Source organism: Tachypleus tridentatus, chromosome 13 (genome assembly GCF_004210375.1).
Source record: "Tachypleus tridentatus isolate NWPU-2018 chromosome 13, ASM421037v1, whole genome shotgun sequence".
Taxonomy (NCBI): Eukaryota; Metazoa; Arthropoda; class Merostomata; order Xiphosura; family Limulidae; genus Tachypleus; species Tachypleus tridentatus.
The window spans coordinates 84157469-84183338 of record NC_134837.1 but is presented as its reverse complement, the minus strand read 5'-3'; the positions used below and the strand labels follow the sequence as shown (position 1 = coordinate 84183338).

At 31.2% G+C, this 25870-nt stretch overlaps 1 protein-coding gene across 1 annotated transcript in view; it reads left to right on the top strand.

Annotated features, from left to right (window-relative positions):
• Positions 1-302: 302 nt before the first annotated feature.
• LOC143240410 (E3 ubiquitin-protein ligase rififylin-like) overlaps positions 303-25870 on the top strand; it is a 30079-nt gene continuing 4511 nt past the window's right edge. Inside the window, exons 1-5 of the mRNA XM_076482803.1 lie at positions 303-379; positions 8546-8732; positions 10879-11271; positions 21703-21819; positions 22284-22482. Coding sequence (XP_076338918.1) covers positions 378-379; positions 8546-8732; positions 10879-11271; positions 21703-21819; positions 22284-22482 — 898 coding nt within the window. The 5' untranslated portion in view covers positions 303-377. The remainder of the gene's footprint in view (positions 380-8545; positions 8733-10878; positions 11272-21702; positions 21820-22283; positions 22483-25870) is intronic.

Here is a 25870-nt window from a genome sequence, read left to right as displayed (position 1 = left end):
GTGGGTATGCACAAATATAGTTTTGGTTTTGCTTCATCATGTAGGAATTCTGAGAAATAGACAGTTAACTGTTTACCAGCAATAACCTATATTTAATTGCGTTTATGTTTCTAATACGCTATTAAGTTCAACATAATTAAAAGTGGTTTGTTCCTGATTTTCGTTTGTATTCAATATCTGGTGCATCACACTGCAGTGTCCAACAGTAGTCAGCAAGCATTGACAGATTCCAGTTGCCCTGATATCGTTTTTCCATTATAGCAATGTCCTGGTGAAACTGAAGATTTGATGAAACAGTACGTGATTTTCGTGATCAGCAGCCAAAAATCTATAAGGAACACCCAACAGTGTTCAAGAAGCAAAAAGTTTATTGTGCAATGTAATAAATGTATATGTAAATACATAGTGTTATGAGACTTAAACTACTTAGACTAAATATTTGAATTTTAGTATTATAACATGTTGGCATTCTAGCATGAGAAAAAACATGATTTATATTTATTTTCCAAATTTTATGATGATTGCAAGATTTGTCAAGTGACAGATCACACATAGAGTATAGGAAATATAAAATATAAAGTGTTACTGAAAACACGTTTGAAATGCATTTAGGAGGTTCTGAAGGTTAGCAAATAATATTCAAGATTTTTGTGACAAAGAATAGTTTTTAATCATAACATAAAATCACTTTACACTGAGACTACTAACAAAAAAATTTATTTTCACAAACAAATAAGTAAAAATATTTTATTAAAAAATCTGATTTTTTATATACAAAGTACTTGTAATCTTTATTAAAAGTCTACCAAATTTCTCGGAGATGCATCTACTATTTCAAAAGTTCTAGTGCAAATACTTAATGTGCAGGTGTGTAGATGAACTCTTGTATATTATACCAAACCCATAGCAAAAGGGTTAACTAGCTTGAAATTACTTCTTATTTGAATAGCTGAATAAATAGTCAATAGTGTGTTCACACAGTAGACTGTAGCTGTAATTATTGTTGTCAAAAGAAACTGTTAACTAATTAATCCAATAATTGTACATCAGTTAAAGGAACTAACAGCAGTAAAACTAAAGCATGAGGTGAAACTTGCAGCAGTTTAATGGCACTTGTCATTACACAGTGGCCTATTTTATTGATCATAAGACCACTGACAATAAAACACCATATTCATAATTTTAAGCTATATTTGATTTTTTTTTTCAAAAATGAATCCATCTCGATTTTTTTATCATCAGTTTTTAAACATTATCACCAAAAGTTATAATTCCAAATGTCAACTGGCAGCATACACATGGAAACCCTGTCAACAGCATGACTATTCTTTTCATAGTGGTAGATAAGTTATTTGAGCCATTGAGACAGTGTAAATTGTTAGTTGGAAGTCTAATAGAATTTCAGGGTATACTTCTAAATATATTGATTACAAGTCAAAAGAGATAATTACCACTATACAAATCATTGTTTAAGTCTCCCTTTAAATACAATATACAGTTTTGGTTTCCTTCTTTAAGATGTTATTTTAAAGGGTCCATAGAAGACCTACTAGGATGGTTCTGTGAACAGAAGGATTATCTGTAGTGATTGGGATAAAATACCTCTTATATTCTATTGAAAAAGAAAGCTAAAAAGTGATGTTATTGAGTTCTGCAAAATTATCTTGAGGGGGGATCAGTAAGACAAAAGTCTTTGGTTTTTTTGTGTTTTATTCTGAATACAATTAAGATGATATGCTTATTTTAGGTTAAAATAAGGCTAAACTCCAATTATGAAATGTGATTAGCTTATAGAATGAGTCATTGTTGGCAGTAGTGAGGTTAAAAACTTTGTTTGTTGTGCTGTTTGAATATATCTATTTTCATATAGTTGAAAATCCCTACATGTAAGATTTTTTTACAAACTGAGTCAAGTGTAGAAAGTTTTCTGCCATGAACAGCTAAGAGGAAATCTTTTAACATTAACAATAAATATTTTAAGCAGGTAGTTAATGTCCCAATCAAGGAAGCCTGTTATGTCTTTGTAATACATGTATCAGATAGGTAGAGTGATGGAGTAGGCATCTAAGGCCTTAACATTTGCAATAAAAATAACCTAAATTACAACTTTTTTCCCATATTCCCTGCAATTTTTATTGTACATTTTAGTCTCCAATACTTTACCAACTTTCAGTGTTTAAATCATAAATTTGTGAATAGTCATTTTTATCTATAACCATTGGTTAGGTAATTTTTAAATATTCAGTGGAATTGAAGTATTTCAACAGATTGCATGTTGCATTAAAAAGTAATATTTTATAAATATATCTAACTATGGCATCTTGATTTTAGTTATTGCATGAATATAATCAATTTAATATAATAAACAAGAAAGATTGTCTGAAAAAAAATTAAGATGAAGGTAAAAAATATGGAAACACTAATGAAAGGATTGAACAAATTGGCAAACTAAATTGCAGCCTGATGTCCTGTTTATGAAACCTTCCTTGTGAGCCTAGGGGACAAGTTACATCATTGATAATGTTATGGTCTGTGGATAATAATTTGTGTTGCAACAGATATTGCAGCAACTACTAAACCAACTTGATGAATATTGAACAATTATTTACATAGCCAGGGGCTTAAATATGTAGATCATCAGTACAACAATCTATATCTGACAAATATTGTTTAACAAAGAAAAAAAAAGTGTCATTAGTTTATGTGGTTAACATTGTAAATGTGTCAGATAATACATATCTGGATACTTTCTAAAAACACTTAAGATTAGGCCTGCTTAGCAAAGTAACTGAGCATGTAAGAAAAAGTCCATTTGATTATCAAACTAGTAGATGTTATTCTTGCTGTAGATTCAAGCAATCCTTTTTTAATCTTGGTGGAAAAGTCTGTGTTGTGCTTGTATTTTAAGCTGTGTAGTTAATATTTTTTTCTCTACCTTGCATCATTCTATGTAGTAAGTAGAACTGATACTAATAAACTAAATACTGTAAAGTAGGAAATTTACTGAAAGTGTTCCTGATTGATAAATTGTTCAGTATCTATCATAATTTTCAGTTGATTGAGAAAAATTGTGAAGGAAGCTGCAGTATTTCTCTGATAAATGTGGGGTTAATGAAACTTGTGAAAAGGGGGACTTGACAATGTGATAACAGAGGATGAAATATATAAGGAAGAAAAGATTCCGTAAGGATCCCATTTGACTGGCCTAAAACTTTTCAGTGTTGTTTCATGTAAATAACTTGTACTTTGTTAGTGAATGACAGTGTTCAATTGGAAGTTTGCTACAAGTGAAAATAACATATCCAGAACAATTAAAAGGTAGAAATGGAGAGAAACACAGTTTTCCTTTGTTTGTAGTGTGTAAAGTGTCAAAATAAAACAGCATGATTTAAGAATAGTCTTAGCAATTCCTGATGTTTTACAAAGAAGTGAATAACTATTTCTTATTTTAGTGAAATACACATATCTCAAATAAAAGGATAAAATATTACATACTGCACCTTGTAATGTGCTTGTGTAAGATGTTAGTAGTTGCATATTTACTTCACTGTGGATCTTTCTGTACATGTCAGTGTGATAGAATTATTTTATGTAAAAACTATTTCAGCTTTGCCTAATTTACTGTTTAACTTTCAATATCCTCTACATTTGGAGACATGAGAGCAAGGGCTGGGCAATTAATGAAATTTGATTAATTATTGGACTCATTAGTTGATTACATTCAACTAATTATTATCAAATCAGAATAAGTTAGAATTATTAGAATTTATAATACAGTAAAACCTCTCTAAGCCAGAAACTGTACAGGGTGGAAACCTGTACAAGCCAGAAATATCAAAATTTTGTAGTATTATCTTGAGATTTCTCCTATAAAAGGCCCTCTATATGGCAGAACCTGCATAACACGGATGGAAAACTATCTTTCACCCATTTCATCTATCAACAAGTAGGATTAGAACCTGAGTAAGGCAGAAAAAATGTTTTTGATTAAATATTAATTTTTTTATTTAATTAATAATTTCTTTGAGTATTAATAAATTCTTGTTTAATAATTTGTTTAAATATTAATAAATTTTCAGACATTTTGTTATTGTAAGTATTGGTTAAATATATTCTGTTATTTTTTTACTGCCATTATTCTGGAGGTTGCTATTCAGAAGAACAATTGACTGTACTTTTGGTCACATTTGCTGATGGAAAAGTAGAGAAACCATGGATAATAGGAAAAAGGGAAAATTTGCACTGTTTCAAAAAATTTAAGGAAGAATAAACTTCCTGTGGAATGGGAAGTGGATAACAAAGCATGGATGACAAGTACTATATTTGAGGAATTTTTGAAAAAATTAAATGAAAGAATGGAACAATAAAATAGGAATATTCTATTTTTCCTAGATAATGCAACTTGTCACCCAAAAGTTCAACTTTCATGTTTGTTTAGTCTTTCTATCTCCATGTACAACATTAGTTCTACAGCCACTAGATAATTGAAATACAGAAAATTGTTGTTTCAGCATATTATTGCAAACCAGGACTGCTGTAAGAGAGCATCCGAAATGACCATGAAAATTAACGTGTTAGATGCAATTGCATTTTTAAGTCATTCAATCAAATGTGTAATAAAGTGCTTTTGAAACTGTGGATTTATTCTTGATAATGGTGGAGATTGTGGAGAAGTTGTTTGTTATGAGGATTCTAGTGTAATCCAAATTGTGATTGAGAAGATTGCAGATAATTCTGTGAATGCATAAAGTTTTGTGAACATTAACAAGAATGTTTTAACAGAAACTGATGAAATTGATTTAAAATCTATAATAGAATCACAGGATTGTACCAGTGTGAGAGAGTCAGAGGATGAGCAAAATGGAAAAGATAGTGAGGAAATAGAAATTCCTACTTCATCACAAGTGTTAAGTTATATTAACATTATCAAACTGTATGCAAAAATGAAGGGAGAAAATGAACTTCCTGAAAAGGCCATAGAATTGGCGTTCTCTTTTGATTGCATGAAAAAGCTTATTAAAAAATGAAAGTTGAAATTGGACATTTCCTTCAAATAAATTTGATTAAGATTTTGTGTACTTATGTATATTTTGAATGTCTATTTTGATTTTATTCTAATAAATATAGCATTAACAGTATAATAACTTTATTCACAAACATCTTACTTCCCTTAAGTCAAGTAAGTATAACATTCCACTCAAAAATTATGTATAATTAAAGAAATGCATGTTCCTTGTCTAAGCTGGAAATTTTACTCGATCCTGTGTGATTCCGCCTTATACAGGTTTTACTGTAATTAAAAACACTCATTTTGATTAGTTGACTATTTTTATGAGATTTATAACTTACAGAATAAGCTGAACAAACTTGAATTAATCAAAAATAATAGTGCAACTATAATGGCAAATTAGTAGTACTGTTTTTGTTAAGCTGATTATTGTTGTGACATTAATCAGTGACATTAGATAATTAATCAAATTAACCATCCATCTGTAACAGGAACTTGTATGGATAACTTTCATGACTTGCTGCCAGTGAATCTGGAGTTTTGTATTATAGTTGTTAATAAGAGAATTTGATAATCAGTAGATATTGAATGTATTAAAATTCCAAGTAATGTCATGTTCTTATGTGTGATAAATTGTATATAGAAATAATTTTTTTTTACTCATCAGTAGATGTTACAGAATCATTGAACTGTGTGAACTTAGTAGAAAATTGTAACTTAACAAAATATTCTCTGAAACATGTTTATATTAACATCAGTATGTTATCACTTCTGTTATCTAACTTTGTGATAACAATGGTGTTTTTTTTTAGGAATTCGTACTAAAGAAACTGTGAAGTAAATGGTATTGGTTGATAGCCCATAGTATTCAAGCAACTGCCTTCACAGTTTGAGATAATTGGACCATAAATCAGCATATTTGTAAAGCAGTTTAGAAATTAAAATTAATTTTTATGAACTGGTTTGTAATATGATCAAACACTATATGTAAGCAGTGTAATAACTTCAGTTGAAGTCATGTTTTTAATACTTTTTTTTTTCCTCCATTGAAATTTTATATTTAACTTTTGAGTCAGTTTTGCTTCATTTGAAATCATTTATTTTTTACCATTATAACATTCAAAGCAAATTCACTTGAAGCAAGAATGTTTTGTAGTTATTGTTTTGTGTAATAACAATATTTTGCTTTTTTAATTGTGATACTTATTAAAAAAATGTTTAAGAATAAGTTTTATTAGTTTTATACCTTATCAAGAATAGGCTACAATCTTTCCACAGAACAGAGAGCTCATGTTCCATGCTAAGTACTTCCCAAAAATGTTTTGGACATGCACCAAGCCTTTCAACAAAATTTCCACCCCTTCAAGAAACAATATGCACTGTATCAGTATATGTTGGAATGAGTATTAGAATATATCCCTGCACCAGTGGGAGGGTAGCACATCCTTCATACACAATACTCCCCATAAGCACTTGATGCATACTTAATGTTTTTTCTGTTTGTTTTTTTTTACATTGGCACTACATTATTTAGTTATACTATTTTTATTCTAAATTACAGAACTATTTTTGCATTTTCATTATTACTTTATCTTTCATCTACCAGTTTGACTTTATTTCTTGACCCTTCACTGTTGTGATGAGTCAAATATCCCTGTCCCTCCTCCTCCTACGCACACACGCACAAAGAGAGAGAACATCATTTTTTTCCCACATTGCCCACACTCACATCTCTTTACATCTGTATACAGGTGGATTGCAGACTTGAATACCTATATCATTTCCAGTGTCTGATCTCCAGAAAAGCAGTTTCTCTATAACATTTTTAAGATGTTGGTAGTTCAATGAGCATGCCTTTATCTTCAAGCTCATCTGTTTGGACATCTTGGCATGATCCATTTAGTAAGTTTTTTTTGCATTGATCATCTCTCAGGACCTCTGTTATCTTTTCTAGACTTTCTCTTTGACAGCCTGCCATGTTCTGGGAGTTTTAAACATGGTGGTTAATTGACTTTTTCATCCTTTTCTTTATCTTAAGGTGTGTTTTATCTCATTTTCTCATGCAAGAAATGTCACTTTATTTTTGCATTCAGTGCCTTTCACACTTGTATGACAAGGATAGGGTGATTTTATTCCCAGACTGCTCCTTCCTCTCCAAGGCTTGTAGTACCCTGTATATTAATTGGATGTCTTCTCCAATCATTCTTTTTTTCTTTTTTCTTCTCCCTTATCTGTTTTATTATTTCTTTGCTTTGTTTGAACAGTTTGCTGTTACCTTGGTTGCATTTCTTCATTTAGAGGTAGCCAACATTGTCTCTTTCCACTTTGACCATTTGGATTAAACAACTGGTTATTTCTCTATGGAAGATGACACCTTTGGTTTTGTCATATCACCTTACATCACATTCTTTATATCATGGTGTCTTTTGCCTCTGTCCATGAACATCCAATGGATGAAGTCTTGCATGTTTGGAGGTAGGTAATTCCCAGCACCTATGTATCATAGAATTTACTTCACATTTTGATATTATCTAATAAAATAAAAAAAAAATAGTTCAAAAGCCAGCATTGTGTGATACCAGTCAGCTGTTCAAGATTAGAGATAGCTTTAATAGCTTTGTCATAACACAGACAGTGAAAAAATTTGATGACAATGAGAGTTGAGCCCAAGATAATCAAGTCACAAAATGCTCACCTCCCTTAACAGCAAATAATGTCAATATTTCATTTACTTGGATTGTTGGAATAATTGGAAACCATACTCACTAGCTGTTTATCTGACTGTCAGCTTATTCATAATTTCAACTAGTTGATCATTGATTATTCTTGTGACAGTCAATTTAACTGTAATTTTAACAAATCATTTGTTAAGAATAGTTAAAGACTAATAACTTGGGAACATTAATTATTTGATTGGTTTACATAATGGTAATCAATGAAATTGCTCTCATGGGTAAGTAAGTGTAGTTATTAATTAAATTGTCCAATTCTCTCTGCACTATGGAGAAATATCTGAAAAAGATTTTCAGGTGAGGAAAATGTTAAATTTACCAGAGGTGGTAGTAACAAAGATGTCAACTTGTTAAAGTGACAAAACCTTTGCTTCTCATTTAGTAAGGCCACCTTCTTTCTAAAACATTAATATTTGTGTAAAACTATAGTTGTACAAAAATTTGCTGTACAATAAAAAAGTTAAAACTTTTATATGTTGAAAAATTGGAAACTAACTTAATGATTATAAGGGTCTTGTAAATGCAATTTTATTAGCATGGCTATCAAGTATCAAAGTTCAGAATGCATTGATCATGTGAACTTAGCTCCATGTAGATGTTAAGACTCCTGTATATGTGATTATCATTATTTAAAATAGTTTCATGTGCAGATTTTTATATGTGATGACTAATTCATGATAGGTGTAAGTATTAAATAGTTAAAAACAACTACACTGAAGTGATATTAACATGTTTTTAGTGATAATTGTTATTGCTTATTATTTTCAGACATTTAACCTGTTCATTTTTTTTTTTTTTGTTTTAGGACAATGTGTGATTCATTTTTTGGATCGAAGCAAAAGAAGCCAAGACCTCCTTCTTCTAACCAGAAATACTGTGAAAACCTCAGAAATGGATGCTTTTTTCCAGGGCCATTTACTTGTGGATCTAGAGATGTCCAAAATACTACATGCTGTAATTGTTCTGTACAATTTAGTCTTTTGAAACGCAAGGTGAGAAGCCTTCAGCTTAGATAATATTGATTGAGGAAATAGTGTAGATTTTCAAAAGTGCATATTCTATTGGGAATTATTTTAAGAGATGTATCTCAACACTAAAAACCAAAAAGGTTTATGTGAGTGCTGGAACAGAACAGATAGGAATTGTATGTAAATTTTTAAAAAGTACTATTTTGTGTAATGACTTATATTAACAGGTAATTGTATGAAATTATTGTATTTGCATCATTGTGTGACTATATGTGTATACATACATATACACAACACACAAAAGTCAAAATACCTGTCAACTGACAGGGAGTGTTTAAACTTAATTAATTAGTGTTTGTTTAACAGCAATCATGTTTTAAAGTAATAACTTGAACATAAACTTTATTTCAAAATTTTAAATCATAAACCTTTTTGTATAGGTATCAACCCACTAAGACTGTTTGAAATTGACTTAATAGACTGGGAGTAATTGATCAACAGGCTTTACAAAATAGAAATAGGGTTAAATTTGATTTTGATCCCTTGGGACACTTCCCATAGTTCATAATAGTTACATGCAAATTTTGATTGATATTGGCCCAACAGGCCAAGAATGGTTCGGGAGCAAGCAAACACACATTTTGTCTTCATGTATTTATAGATTGATATAGATGTATAAAATGTAGATTTATTCAATAATCACTTAATTTATTACTTTCAACTGATCAAATATTCTCACATTATACTTGAATAATATAAAAATGTAATAACTAGAAACTACTTGATTAGGTTGAAAAATCATGAGTTAATCAATAACAGCATGAAAAGATAAAATGAAAATATTGTATTTGTCTAATTATAGGGCAATCTCAAATATGGAAAGACCCCATTTTCAGAAACAATGGGAAAGAAAAAAGTGTCATAAGGTCCTTTTCAGATCCACAAAATTAGTATTATAACTGAACTGTGAGGTGAATTAGTTACAAGAACTAATGAGTTAAAGAAGTTGATTTGTAAATGTTGTACATAAAATATCATAGCAACTAAATACCATTGTATGGACTATGTTTTCCTAGGACTTATGCCATTTGCCTTGGTTGTGAGGGAAAGGTAGTCAGTAGAAAACTCAGTTGACATATTAAACACACTGTCTAAATATATTTTAGAATGTCATTGTGTAGCTATACCCAAGTTGGATGTAGTATTTCGATGTACAACTTTGCTGTCATATTTGGTCGGGTCGCACAACAATTTGAATAAAGTTTTATAATTTATCATAATTTAATATTTTTCTGATTATAAATTTTGTCCATGCAGCTAGATGAAATGTGCATAGTTGTACTTCTGAAAAAAATTTATTTCAGTACCATAAAATCTGAAATTCTATCAGAATTTTTTCAAGAATTTTTGTTTTAATTGAGAAATAGTGTGTAATTAGGTATAGTACATAGTTATGTACATTGTATACTAATGTCAAATACTTGAGCACTTATTTACTTCTTGTTAGGTTGCTTTGATCACCTACTTGTATTTTGGGTTAGTTTAGATTTATAAATTTGGTGTAACATCTGTGATCTGTTGAGGTTTAAAAAGAGTTATAATTAAATCAAAGTACTTTATTTTAGCTCTTGCCACCACTTCATGTGATGTTTTCAATACATTCTTTAAAATGTTATAATTAATTTGTTTTAGCATATGTATTGTTAACAAGTATTCAACACTGCTTAATTTTTTCAACTGAGGCCAACTCTCAGTATTTATTCAAATTAGAAATATAAGTAAAAATAGATTTTAGAGAAAGAAAATAGATGTACATAGTGGTTTTTACAATTAGTGATATTAATCTAAAAATTCTTCTGCATTTTCATTTCTTTTATAAACGAAAAGGTTTTTCAGGTAAAGCACATGTGGTTGGAAGAATAATTTAACTTTTTTATATATATTTATGTAACATTTAACTGAAGAAAATTAACACATCAAATAGTGAATTGTATGCTTAAATTATCACAATTTTCTGTGCATGCATTTTGATGGATTGAGAATTCTTTATCATGTGTTACAAAAGTAATTCCTTTTCTTATAGTGTAAGAGTTATCCTTAATTTTGTTTTACTAGAATTATGTATAAAAAAGATTAGATGTAAACATAACTTTTGTAATTTTCTTTGCAGAGAACTTGCTCATTTTGTAATTATAACTTTTGCTCTGCATGCCTTAGTAAAGATCAAAGTGTTGGAAAGCAGCCCAGATGTTTTCGTTGTAGTGTACTATTTGCAGTACCACTTGATCGTGCTGCTTTAATGAGACTGCGGGTAAGAGATTTACAGTGGTTTCTAAAGCACAAATCTATATCGACCATTGGCTGTAAAGAAAAAATAGAATTAGTGGAGCTTATTTTTCAAGATTCTAACCCACCAACTTCTTGTGATAGAACTGCGACATCTACTAATATTGGTAGCCAAAACCACATTGTATTTTCAAATCTAACATCTAGTGGAAGTTCAAGCTCAGCTGAAATTCATACAACACCTCAAGATGAGACCTCTGAAGAAACACACATGCATGTAAGTACCCATGCTATTGTATTTTGTAAGTGAGATGTCTATTACGAATACCATGTGCAATTCTTGAAATCTGCATGGCATGAGAAGCTTGTTAGTTATGGACTTTACTGGACCTTACTGAGGTGGTTTTAAACTTTCAAATATACATATAACCTTGTTCACTGAACCTTACCTAGGTGATTAAATCTTCAACCATACTTACAGCTTAGTTTACTGGACCTTACTAGGGTGATTAATTCTTCAACAGTGAATATAATTTAGTAAACTGGCCTTCAACCATATATATAATAAACTGGGCTTTAAGGTTGTACATGTGAATACAAGATTTAAAGCTAAATCAAAAACTTCTCTGAAATAATAAATTTGTATTAGGTAACAAAAAAGCAGTTGCAACTTTCCTAGTAAAGTCTAATTCTGCAAATTTTGATAACACAATTCCAAAACACTTACCTCCTCTCACTCTGTAGCTTTATCTCAACAAAAATTTCTCTTCTTTACCCATCTAAGCATAGATATGTATCTTACCTCACTAGTTCCAGCCTTCATACCTCACTATATTGCCCATAGCAATTTAAATCTTGTGATTTTCTGTACCTTCATCAGTGTGCCTCATATACCAGATCTGTGTATAAGCTCATACACTATTCCTTCCTATTCACTTTTCTCAATAGCAGAGTATTACAACAACAGTTTTTACATGATTGCTGTGGATTTCTCTTATGGTATAGTAATACCAATGCCTTGGACATTTTCTTTTCAACTGTGTTGAAAACTGTGTTTTATTGGGTTTTGAGTTTATTGTTTATTTTATTTAATTCACATAACAAAAATCAGAGGTGGTTTGGATATGAATTCTTACATTCACAGCTTTGATACAGAATCTTCTAATGCTCTTAACCTACCATCACTGGAGTTTAAGGTTGCTCCAACTTTGGTGAAGACCCCCTTTTTGTGGAGGATGTTCAATCCCTCATACACTTTCAGTTTTTCAGATGTTTCTTCTCCTGTACTCAGAGGCCTAGCTTACAGGGAATCAGGGTGGATTGGTGAGAACTTGGTCTCTATTTTTCTGGATCAGATAGCTAATCAAGGTCTCGGACAGATATTTTGTCTCCTGCACCATTTTTGCAACTAGTACATGAAGTTTCTAATGTCTTGAGTATTTCTCCTCTTGCTTATGAGTCTTCTTTATTGAGTGAAAGTCATTCAGTGGATCATGTAGTCTTTCCACTTATGCCAAACATTGCTGTGCATACTTGGAGATGTGCAGATCAATTGGAAGAGAATGCTGCCATGTCTTGTCTTTCCCATTTATTGGATCAGCATACTTTTGGCTTTATATTATTTTGGAGGGCTTATATTTAGATTCTCAGAGGTTTCATTCTCTTCTTCCTGTTTAAAGTTCTAGGTTTGATGCCTCTATTTGTTTTAACCTGACTCAGTTTTCATAAATTTGACTATCCTTTACAAAAGTTTTGCTTTGTGTCCCATCTTTTTTGCAACTGTTGTCTGAGGTCTTTCATTGATTTTCTGCTCAATTTTTAGAGGATTTTATTCACTTATTGAGTTATGCTTTGGTTAGATTATTAGCTTGTGCTCTCTCCTTGGTCTCTTGGCTGGTTTATTGCTAGGATCTTTTGGAAAGAGATGCCTTGCTTGAATGTCTTCAACTCTTAAGTGATGTCAAAGAAGCTCCTTTTCCCTAACAATTAATTTTTGCAGATATTCCAGTTTTCATGGAATCTCAGATGGATGTAATCTGTTGCTACTCTTCTTTTCAACACTGGCCTCCCACTTTTTTCAGTCTTCTACCAGATAGTTTACTGCAACTCCTATTTGGGTTCTTACACCTCTTGCATAAGCCTCATGTTCTATCAAAACACAAGGGAAATTCTGCACTTATGGGCAGACTCCATTACGTATGGAGTACATTTCTGTGGGGGGTCAACTCCAACAATATGTCAATGATCAGTGGGTTGTTCAGGTTCTTACCAGAGGATTGGTCCTTCTTTTCACATCCATCATACCAGTTGTCTCCCCCTTCCCAAGGATTGTCTTACATTCTGTTTTCAAGCACAAACCACCCATAATTTTCTGCTTATAGAGGCCCCAGACTATGTCAGCTCCTTGCTCAAGGGTTTTTATTCCCATTTGTTTGTAGTCCTAAAGAAGACAGGCTGTTGGTAACCTGTCATTGATTTTTCTCATTTGCTTCCTCCAGCCTCCTTATTGATTTACCATGTAGTTGTTTCTTTTCATGGCTTATAGTTGGTAAAGCTCAATGTCACACATGCTTACTTTCATATTCCAGTCATTAAGTCTTCACATCAGCACCTTCATTTTGTGCATGAGACAGGCTTTCAGTTTTCTGCTTTACCATGTGGCTTTGCATAATTTTTATCACTTTTGCATCATCTTCATTCATTGTTCATTCAAACTTACTATTATGTGGATGACTGGGTTCTTTTCACTCCTTCCCATCACTAAGCAGAGCTTTTCCCTTGAACTCTGTTATTTGAAGCTATCAAGGCTAGGTTTCTCATCAGGCACAAGAAGTCTATTCTTACTCCCACACAGTACTTCATCCATTTGTGGATATTTTTTACTTCATGTCTGTTGGGCCAAATCTTCTCCTCCATGTCTTCAGGTCATTCTTGTAATTGTCATCTCTTTCATCACCATCACAGGTGCTTTTTCTCTCTTTTGAGGATGTGTACATCCTTGGAATTTCTCATTCCTTTTGGTCAGGTGCATGGGACCTTTAATGGTCATTATGGATCCACAGGTATGCTGGATTGTCCAGTGACCCTATCAGCTTGATTTTGGCTTGTGGTCCAACAGAGACAACAAAACAATAGGTGTTCCTCTTATGCCCTATGTCTAGACATGCCTCTTTTCATAGATGCTTCTCTCCATGGATGAGGAACTTGTGTAGTGTAAATGGAATTCCAAGGCCTTTGGACAGAAGAGGAATCTTCTCTACACATCAGTTATTTAAGGTTTCTATGAGTTCAGTGAGCTATGTCTCTAATTCTCGAATTGTTGTGAGTGAATGTGTTAATACTTCACTCAGACAATTCTACAGTAGTCTGTATTTACTAACAAGGTGACACTCACTCCAGGTATCTCTGTTTTCAGTCTTTTGATCTTCTCTTTTGGACCCACAATCAAAAGATTGTACTTCTTGCATGTCATGTTCCAGGTGTTATGAATTTAGTGGCTGCTCAGTTTTCTCATCCACCAGAATTCTTTGTACAGAATGGATGCTTCAGTTAAATTTTCATTGTATCTGCTCTCATCATGGGATGCCTCTGATTGATGCTTTTGCTACTCATTGGGATGTCCAACTCTCATCTTTCTGGTTTCCTGTATCTCATCCTCTGGCTTTGGGCATAGAAATTGTCAGCCAAGATTGAACAGGTCTTCGTCTGGACATGTTCCCTGTGGTTCATCTGTTGTCTAAGGTTCTTGAACTGATTTGTATCTTGTCCTATCAAGTTCTTCTGGTGGCACCATATTGTCTGGGTCAGCATTAATTTTCACTCCTTCAGTATCTTTAGGAGTGCCAACCTCTTCTGCCACCACTCTGACTGTCCTTTTTTGTCAGCCTAAGTTGACCATTTTTCATCTCACAATCACCATTCTCTGGCTTTTATGCAGTCCATTGCATAACATCAAGGTTTGATCTGTTAGGTAACATCTTTATTAACATGGTCTATTCAACTTTCTTTGTTGGGCATTTATTAAAAGAAATGGTTTACTTATAAGTGGTCTCTTGGAAACAATTTTAGTACTTGTAATCCCACTGCTCAGAATCTTTCTCAAATTCTGACATGATTATTTGATAAAGGCATGGCACTTGCATGTGTTTCTCTGTATAAGGCAGTTTTATCAACCATTTATTGTTTTCAGGAAAGATATGAAGTTTGTGAGTTTGCATTTTTGACATTGTTTCTAAAATCTTTGCAACTCATCTGTTCTTTCCAGGTTCCTAATTGAAATATCTCTGGTTATTCTGACTAATCTCATCCATCTTTTGAACCTTTGATGTCATGTTTTATGTATTACCTTTTGAATAAGACCAATTTTCTTCTATTGTTGGCTAGTGGACATCAATGTTTAGATATGTTTACAATTCATGTTCACAGGACTCTTTACCATTTCATTTATTTTCTGTTGTATTTTGATCAGACTTTTCTTCCCAAAACTTCAGTGGCTATGGAAGGGGATAACGTTTTCTCTCCTCTTCATTTTCCCTTCATACTTTATATTTTTGAATGCTTTGATCCATATTTTTTATGCTTGGATAGAACTCTTCAGTGTTATATTGTACTCACTGAAGGAGTTACAGCACCATTTGTTTTGCCCATTTTAATCTTAAATTACCACATGACATATCTCTGTGCCACTTAGACTGGTTAGGTTTGTCAGTTTGCAGTTTGTGTGTATTGCTTACTCTGGGTTTTCATTGGAGACACCGAAACCTCTTTGGGTCTCATCTCTTCTAGCTCACCATATCTTGGTGTCCTGGCAGCTCTGCTAGAGGAGAATGTACAAACTCAATTCACTAATATCATTATTTACATGATTTAGCATTTACATCCTCAAGCTATTCTCTGTGCCCTGCCTCATTTGTTAAATGGATGAGTAATTCAGTTATTTTATGTCTGACTGTATTCATTTGTCCCTTAATGGGACAGTGGTAAGTCTTTGGATTTATAGTCCTAAAATCAGGGGTTCAATATCCCTCAGTGGACACAGCAGACAGTCCAATGTGGCTTTGCTATTAAAAAAAAACAAACAACATTTCTATTCTTTTTTAGGGACCCTCTTGTCATTTTCTTGGAGATCTCAGACTGTGGCAGGTGTTGACTGAACAGATTTACTTATTTCAAAATTCACACAAGCTACCAGTTAACCAATCAATAATTCTTCTGATAGCACAGCCTTATGCACATTGTGGGTAGTATACAATTATAATAGAAAACTAAATACAGGATCACTACTCATGGACTATCATGACTAAGAGTATTTTGTCTATTCCTTCTGACCCTTAGATTGAATAAATTGGAGTTAGTTTGCTTTTTGAAATCAGGAATGTGATTTACCTAATGTGCTGTCTCCAGATCATCATTTTTAAGGGCTCCCCAATGTAAGTATCCCCCTATTTCTTCTAGTTGAGTATAGGAGTTCCAACAACTCTCAGTTTGTAGTTGCTGGAGTAGTTGACAGAGGTTTATTACTCCCATTTGATGTCTACTCATTATTCCACACAGGGAAATGCCCTTTTACCAATAATCTTGGATTGCTCTCTTAAATGTATGGTAGAAACAGAATCAGCCTATATGGGAGCCTTCTCACACTTTCAGTTACAATTTGAAAGAAAGTAAATGTGTTTTGGAAGTTAACATTTTCCTATACCAAAAATCTATTCTCAATAAGATTTGCCTCCACTCACACTCTCTTGCCTTTTCCCCCAAGAAATGACCAGTTTTGAGCCTGTTAATTTAGATAATCTTGAAAAGTGAATAAGAAATTATAACAGGGAGCTTGCATGCAAATCTGTTATAGTCAGTACATTGTCATAGGTGGAGAGAATAATAAAACTTAAATCACTATAGGCAGTATATTGGGGTATAAAGGCTGGAGCAAGTGAAGTAAGATTCACATCAATTCTTAGATGAGCAGAGAAGAGAAACTTTTGTCAGGATAAAGACAAGTATTACCAAATATACATTTTTGATATAACAAAATGTTACTGTTCCCATCTCAGTTAGACATTATTAGTATTTTATTTTATTGTAAAATTAGAACAGACAAAAATAACATTCTGTCACAACCACAGTTCCACAAAAGAACAATTTATTAAAGTGTAACAACACTTGTAATAAAATTTTGTACTAATCAAAAACACAGTTAATAAATACATGCCAAGTCAGTACTAGATGCTAATATTAATGAACAATAAAATATAAATATCAATCTTAACTATTTCAGATAATGGAATCTGGAAGAGATCCAGAACAACAACAAAAATCTAATTCTAAGAAAGGAAAAAAAAGAACACAATTTTCCAAAATTACTTTTCAGTATTAATCCTGCTGACCTGGGTCTTTCTCTGGTCGCAGATCAAAGACCATGTCATTGCATTTGTACTCACATTCAAAATTTTATTCTACCACTATTTTTTGAATGTATCTCAATAAGTTTGATGTTAAATTGTATGTTTCAATCAAAAATGTTATTATTATATGTTAGTTTATTTCTTAATTTAAAAGTAAATATTTCAAAAAGATCCTAAATATTGATATTTGTTGAATGCATCATGAGTCCAAATTAGATTATACTCAAATTAACAATATTGACAAGCTAGAATATAAGATAAGAACCTTCTGTGATAAATTATATTGGAATTCTGTGATATTGACGTTGTAATTTATAATTTTTTGTTATTCCAAAATGCATATTTTTATATTTAACACACTATGCAAATGAGTAAAAAGCTCACAACTGGAAAAAGGCTAGTTTTATATTCTTGGATATGGTAACATTAATACATGTGCACTGCAACATGGCAACTTCTCTGTTAGTCAGAGACAGCTGAAAGTTCTATAAAATAAAAATATGTATAGATGTATGGCATTATGAGATTTAAGCTATTTGGAATAAATATTTGTTTTCATGCTGTAATTTGTAATCATTCTAAAACAAAAAAAAAGCTTTATCTATATCTATTTCCTAATTTTTATGGTGGTTATGAGGTTGATTAAATTGATTAAACCCATACAGAGATATAAAAGTTTTTCTAAGAAAAACATCTAATAATTATCTGTAGGGTATAAAGATTTTGCATGTGAAGTTTGAAAATTTGATGTTTAAAAGTATTTTAATTGTAAAATCAAAATTACTTTGCCTGTTTGGATAGTCAATATTCAAAAAGGAAAAATACATCAGCAACTCATTATTTAAAAGTTCTTAGAATTTGACACGTTTGATATTTCTATGTGAAAGCTTTGTAATGTTTTTGATAATCTGTGAAGTTTAATAAAGATATGCTTATCATATTAAAAGTTCTAGTATGAAAGCTGCAACAAGCATAGAATGGGACCAAGCCTGTATTGAGAGAGAGTTAATAGCAATATTAAGTGACAAACTGCAATAACTCTGTTTGATTCAGTTTATGAAGCTTATGGTAGTGTATGTATTTACTGTGTTAGGTTGCATGAATACATCTCTCATGTGATCCTAAGTTTACATAATTTTTTGCTACATTAATGCCCCTACCAGGGAAGTGGGTGTCAGTTTCATAATGCATCCACATATACTCAAAATAAATTTGATTGGCTGGAAAGTGAGTTAACATTTGAATGTAACTAAGAATTTATAGATAAGCAAAATGATAGGAAAAATAAAAAATGGACAATAAACAAAACCATAACCAAAAAAAAAATAGAATTTGCTATCTCACAATATTGGCAGGGACATATTTTGAAATTGTAAACATTTTGAAACAAACTTAAAATGAAATGTACAAGTTTGTATACACTTTTGCACACATTAAATAGTTATACTGTAACTTCTGATGTAGCATGTGTAGCTTCACAAAATTTGATAGACTTTTAGCAAAGATTACAAGTCTTTTTACTCAGTAAATCAGAATTTGTTCATGGAATATTTTTTTGTTTTTAAATATATCGAGTCTGTTTTTTAACTGGTCCAAGTGTGAAGTGATTATCATGCTATCGTTTTTAAAAAATTCTCTGTATAAAAAATCTGAAATCATTTATGTAATATTTTTTCAACCTCCTAAATGCATTTTAAATGTTTAAGTAAAATTTTATATTTTGTTATTTTCTCTACCCTAACTATATAGGTCTGGTCAATTTGACCTATCATGTAACCACCATAAAAAATTAGGAAATGTTAAGTTATGAATTTTTTTCATTCTAGAATGACTACATATTAAGATGTGAAAACACAAATGTTTATTCTGTATAGCTTAATCTCATAACGTGTATGTGTGTGTTATTTTTATCATACTGACCTTTTTTTATCATGCCTAGCTAGCATTACAGAAGTTGCAATGATCCAGAGCATGTACATGTTACCAATTCAAGAATTTTAAACTGGCCTTTACAAAGTAGCCTGTCTTGGCTTTATTTTAGTGAACTAGTATTTTGTAAAATAGTCACATTTCAGTTATAATATATAATACACATATGCATTATTACTATTTACAAATGTGTTCATAAACGTTTTTTTAAACATAAAGAGTAAATAAATAAGTATAGTAAATAATTATACCTTCAGGTCTTGATATATGTACTCATTTGCTGCTTGCCATAGATTGCTGTTTTATCAAATTTTGTATGTGAGGATGTTAAATTAAATATTTTTTTAGGTTTTATGTATTGATTCTGAAATAACAAAAAATCATAAATTATTTATATCAATAACAGAATTCCACCATGATTTATCAAGCTTAGTAAATAAGTTGCATTTCAGTGTAAAACAAAATGAAATTTTAAGAAGACAAAAAGATTCAACTTGCATCCTTCAATTCTTGTTTCAAAAGCACAATGGCTGAGAAAGCCACTTGTGGTACATTCAGAGCTTTCAGTTGGTTATTCACATGTCATAGACAGGAGTAAGTGTACACAAGGGAGCATTTACAAAAACAGAGCAAAGTGAGTAGACCCACTGTATTTGATTCAGTACACGAGCAATATCTCAATAAACAGAAAAGGTAGGAAGTTCTTATTTTACATGCCAGCTTGTCAGTATAGGTATTTTGAGTTCCTAATTTGAAAAGTATAAACCTCATATTTGGACCTCACAAGCATCTAATTTGAACCAGTGCTGCATTCAGCATACTATGCAACACACAAAAATTGATATCTAGATGTAAAGTTTCTATATTCACCATTAAAATAAGAAATTAAAGAATATATAATACAAAGATTTGAATTTTATCTTCAATTTGATACCAAACTTATTGACATAGATTCATGAAATAATAGTTAAATAAAAGTTTGAATGCAAGACAACAAATGCGATTACATGACCTTTGATCAATGATCTGTGTTGATAAGGTTGAGGAGAAACTTTTAGAGGTACAAAAAATTACTTACAACTTGTAAAAATAAAATATTAGAAAAGAAGTTTTGAAAAAAGAAAAATAGTCCTGAGTAACTGATGGGATTGGAATGATTTATGACATCCTGATTGAAAAATAACATTTTAGGATGTAATATTTCATCATAATCAGGTCTGATGATAATTTGTACTGTACAAGAATATTGTATCAGAAGTTAAAGAATCATGGAAAATACTTTGAAACAAGAAAGTGAAAATAAAATGTATGGAGATATGTACATTTTAGAATTAAATTTATTTGAAACACTGGATAGAAAGAATATTCACTATTGATGAAATAATCAAACTTGGAATACCATGTTATCTGCCTGTTTCTAAAGATTTGAATTTCTGTTTTCTTTGGTTACAAAACTACTTGCCAGCTAAGTACAAAACTTGTGTTCTTAAACAGATTTGAATTACGTTTGTTCAGATCATAAAACATTCTCACTTTGTGTATACAACTTCTAATTAATCCTTGTATCAAATGTGAACATGCCATGGATATTTTGCAATGTTAATTAATTCTACTCCTAGATGTCTTTTGATGTATAGAAGAATATATAGTATACATGTACCTTAAAGTTATATAAATACACAGCTACAGTTTGATCTTTTTATTTTATTTCTCTTATTTTAAATTAGTTTGTTTTTGAAGAGAATTATGTCTTTATTTTATCTGACTCAAGCTGGATTAAATTCTGTTAAGCAGTTACAGGTACTGAACAGAAATATTTAAAACAAGAATGAGAACATGTCTTTAGGTCGAAGATTGATTATCTTTTGCCATATTCAAACAACTCCCACCTAAGTCTAAAATAACTAGTAACTTCTGGGAATATTTGTGTGTGTGTGGGAAACATTCTGCTGGAATAACAAATGAAAAGGATCTGATTTTTTGTTACTCATCTGCAAGCCACAATAATACACCACATCAATTATCCAAGTTTTGTTAATTAAAGTAAATGTAAAACTAACAAACTACTAGTTTTAATTTTAGTTTTGTTTCAAACTGCCAATTGATTAGTCTTTTGGAACTTGTGCTTTGAAAAACTTAATTTCATGGGTACAGAATTAACTTTTAAGGTGCTGTTCTGTTAATACTATGGTTACTAAATCATATGTTTTAAACCACCAATTCATTTCTGAAAAAAGTTCTACCTTACAGAAGCAGTCAATTTATTGAGCTTCCTAATTTTTGGTTTAATAGTTTTTGTTTTTTTTATAGTTCTTGAGTTTTTTTTTTAGTATTGTGTATTAGATATATTACAATTTTTGTTTCTTTGATTTTAGCAGTCTGTTGTAAGGGACCAACCTCAACTAGGCAATACTTCTGCTTCAGGTATCATTAATGATTCAGAAGAAGTTAATAAAGATGAACAAGTCTACTTACAACATTCACAGAGTGATAAGGTTAGGAACTGGTTGGTTATTTGTATCATCACACTGAAAACTTCTCATAAAGAAAATATACATATACATATGTTTTAATCATATAAATATTTAATTTACCTTGCTCTTTTCCAATGTTTTTTAACTAAAGTCATGCTTTGATGAAAAATAACTTGTGTTTTCATTGTATTACATTAAGAGAAACTTGTTTTGCAGAGCTATTCATATAAAAGATTCAAGTCAAATAGGACATTGTAGTATATTTTGTCATGTAGTGAGCCTTGTTACTCGAGGCAGAGTATCTGTAGGATTACTTGAGAGAGTAAAAACAAATGACATTTTTGTTGGAAAAAATATAGAATACAGTGTGTGATCAATAGCATAAATTTTTAATTTACAGACATTTTTTTTTCTTTGTGTATTTACATGTGTCAAAGAGTGTGGAAAATAGTTTTTATACCTAAACAATGAACTAAATGTTTCAGAAGGAAAAGACCGAATCTTACCAGGGACTGTACATAGCAGTAGATGACATTCACAGTCCTAATCAAATTGACAATCTTAGTGCAAGACAGCTGAAGCTTATTCTTACTAGAAATTTTATAGATTATCATGGAATCTATGAGAAAAAAGACTTGCAAGCAAAAGTACATTGGTTGTGGGCACAAAAACAGAAGGTTAAAGGTAAGAATATACACATTATTTCAGTACTTCCTGTATGTATGTATGAATGTTATATAAATGTTACTTAGGATCAATTAGTTGTTCTGATTGCCTGCAAAGTTTGAGAAGATAAATTACATGTGAGAATATTGTTTGTGTGTTCCTTTAACTACAAAAAGCACCTGATGAAGAAAAATACAAGTAGGATAAAACATAAAATACTGTACTATGATTAACTTTGATGTATGTTTGTGTGTGTATCCATTAGTTTTCACCTACTAACGTCCTCCTGTGGGACAGCAGAGGGAGTTACAATGCTAAAATCAGGGTTTTGATTCCGCTTGGACACAACAGATAACCAGACATGGCTTTGATATATGTATATATAAAAAGAATATTAATACTAATAGAGTTTGGTAAATTAAAACAAAATCAGAAAGAAAGACTGCAAACCTAAACCTCTGACTAATTATATAAGTTTACTATGACCAAAAACAATCCAAAAGAAAAAAATGCTGCACTACTTGAAAGGATCCCAGAGTACAATCTTTAATGTGGGATATAAAATGTACCCTAGGTTTTGAAGGTGACTGCAGAAGTAGGACCCACAGTAAGGGTATGTTTTATATCACACATTAAAGCTTGTACTCTGGGATCCTTTCAGTTAGTGCAGCATGTTTTTTTTATTTTTGTTTTGGATTGTTTTTGGCTATAACAGACTAATATGTCATCTATTGGCATTTTATATGCACCCTTACACAACGTGTCAATCATATTTACATTTTGAAAATTGACCTGATTAGAGGCATCTTATTAAAAAACATCATGGAATTGGGTAATTTTGTCAACATTTATCAACTCTGAGAGCTTCTTCTGTTAATTTTTATTGGTGGTATTTTTAACTTACCGGCAAGAAATATTAATAAAGTCCTGCAATATAAATTAATTAGTTTGAAGATATTTGAATAAAATAAATTTTAAAGTTGACAAATTGAGATTATAAAATAAACTGCTTTTTATATTAAATTCAAAAATAGTTTTTAAAAACTATAAGTGTCTGAAATCTGATTTTGTTTAGATTAAAACACATTAGAAAAAGTTGAGTAATGGTCATTTTTCACTTAAATTCAGTTGTTTGTAATTCCCAAAACTTTATATTTTAATGCATTAAACATGTTTTTAGGCATAAAATTAGCCTATTAGGCTTAACCCAAAAAACAGTTTTCTATCTTATTCATTACAATTTACCTACAGGACATCAATAATCTTGTATTTTTGTGTATTTTGAGAGCAATGTAACAAGAAATGCAATATTGTTTAACAAATTGCATATATTTCAGAAAGGCGTCATCAATTAAGAAAAGTTTAATTTGCTTTCTTAATTTGAGAATTTTGTAACAGTGTTTTAATGTATGTGTTTCTTGTGGGGAATAGTAATTCTGCCCTACCCAGCAGCTTTTATACACAACATGGGACCTATTGGTCCATCTCAGTTGTTTCATCCTCTGAACTAAAACTGTCAATAAAGAAATCTTAATGCCAGCCCTTATTGTTCATATACTTGTCAAGCTTTCTTTTAAACTCAAATTTACTGCCTCCATAACATCTGAAGGTAACCCATTCTAAAGGCCAACCACCATGTTAGGAAAATGAAATTGTCTTAGCTGAAGGTAATCCCTACCCTGCTAAAATTTGTACTTATGTACCCTAGTCCTACTATTCTCACAGTATAGCTTGTTTGGTTAGTTTTTATTGTGTCTTGTAAAATGTTAGTGGTAGATCTTTGATTAACTGCCACATGTCTAAGTACAAAACAAATGTGTTTTTTTATGTAAATTTAGTCATGTATCAATGAACTACTAAAGTACAGTCACAGCCCTGTTTTTAAAAAGGTTAAAAGCTAGATGATTTGTTATGATGATGTTCCAGTCACAAAATATAAAGGTTTTTAAATTAAAATTTACATTTATATTATTTTTTGTATAATAATGTATCTATTCTGTTGAAAGAAATATCCACTTTTGTATAAAAAAAAAAACTACCCTGCACCTACACAGCTGCATTGTTCTGTCTTTCTTGTGGTCAGAATGATTTATGTTAATACCTTTTTTTAGCAGATTAATAGTTCTTACATATTTTTTCATGAAATTCAGTGGCATAAAAATGCCAAGAAACCAAATGATATTCAGTGAACACTAGTTGAATGAAAGGGGAAAAAAATGAACATCAGTTATGGTATATGAAGGATAATGTACCACATGTAAGACTCAAATAAAATATGATAACAGTGGACTTAAAAAGGTTCATTACATAAGAAACTGTCTATATCCATCCTTTCATCAAATTAAGCAAAGCTATCACTTACAACTTCCAAACAGGATAGTTGTGGAAAAGCAATATTTTCAAAATTAACTGTACACCTTTGTAGGTAAAGTAATATGAGTAGTAAAATGTCCAACATCAAAATTAAATTTCAGAGCTAGTGATAAGTTAGGAGATGCATTCAAAGTTGTGTCTAAAGATATTTCGGCCAGTGTAGAATAAAAATGTCCAACATCTTTTGTGTGATGATTTAGAACCAGATTTTGCTGCTATCATATTTATCAGCTTCCATTAATTGTTTCCACTGTAGTACGGTGAGACCACTAGCACAAGTAAAGGATCAGATATATTTGTAAATTGAAGATCTCCAACTAGTAACATAGTTTGGTGTCGTTTCTACAATACCTTGATTTTGTACTGATGTGAATGAAAAGACAGTTGCTTTTTCTTTTCTAAGCAATAGGATATTTGCTGAACAAAGATTCTGTGTCAATAAAATTAATAACAGCATGAAGAAGCAATGACTCCAAAGTGAATAAGACCATTTTTAGAGAATTATTTATCATCCTTTAAATAGATACTTGCAATCTTCACACAGTGCAAACTGTTTTCAGTGTACATGAGTATAGAGAGGACAACCAAACAATTAGCACCAGACTTGTTCATTTTATTTAAACTATCAGCAGAAAGGATGCAGGATTATAGGGTGTACAGTTAGATTTTGGCGTTCCAGAGTAAATGTTTACCGTGCACACATAAGTGAGATGGCTTAAGGATTGGACAAGAGCTACAAATAATTATTAATCATAAGTTTGTATGACCAGTTTAGAGATATTCAAAGTCCATACCAAGAAGTATCAACTTTAAAAGCATATCATTGTCATTATAAGTTTTGCCAGGAGAATCAAACTGCTGCCTTTTTATTTCTGTCACATCACTAATTCTAGAGTTCTCAAGTGAATTTCAAATGCATACACCCATGATCTGTAGTAGTGTGATTAGCTTGTACATACACTTTAAGAAACATTGTAAAAGATGACTTGCTCAGTGTGACCACAATAGATTATTTTGTAAGGATATAAACATT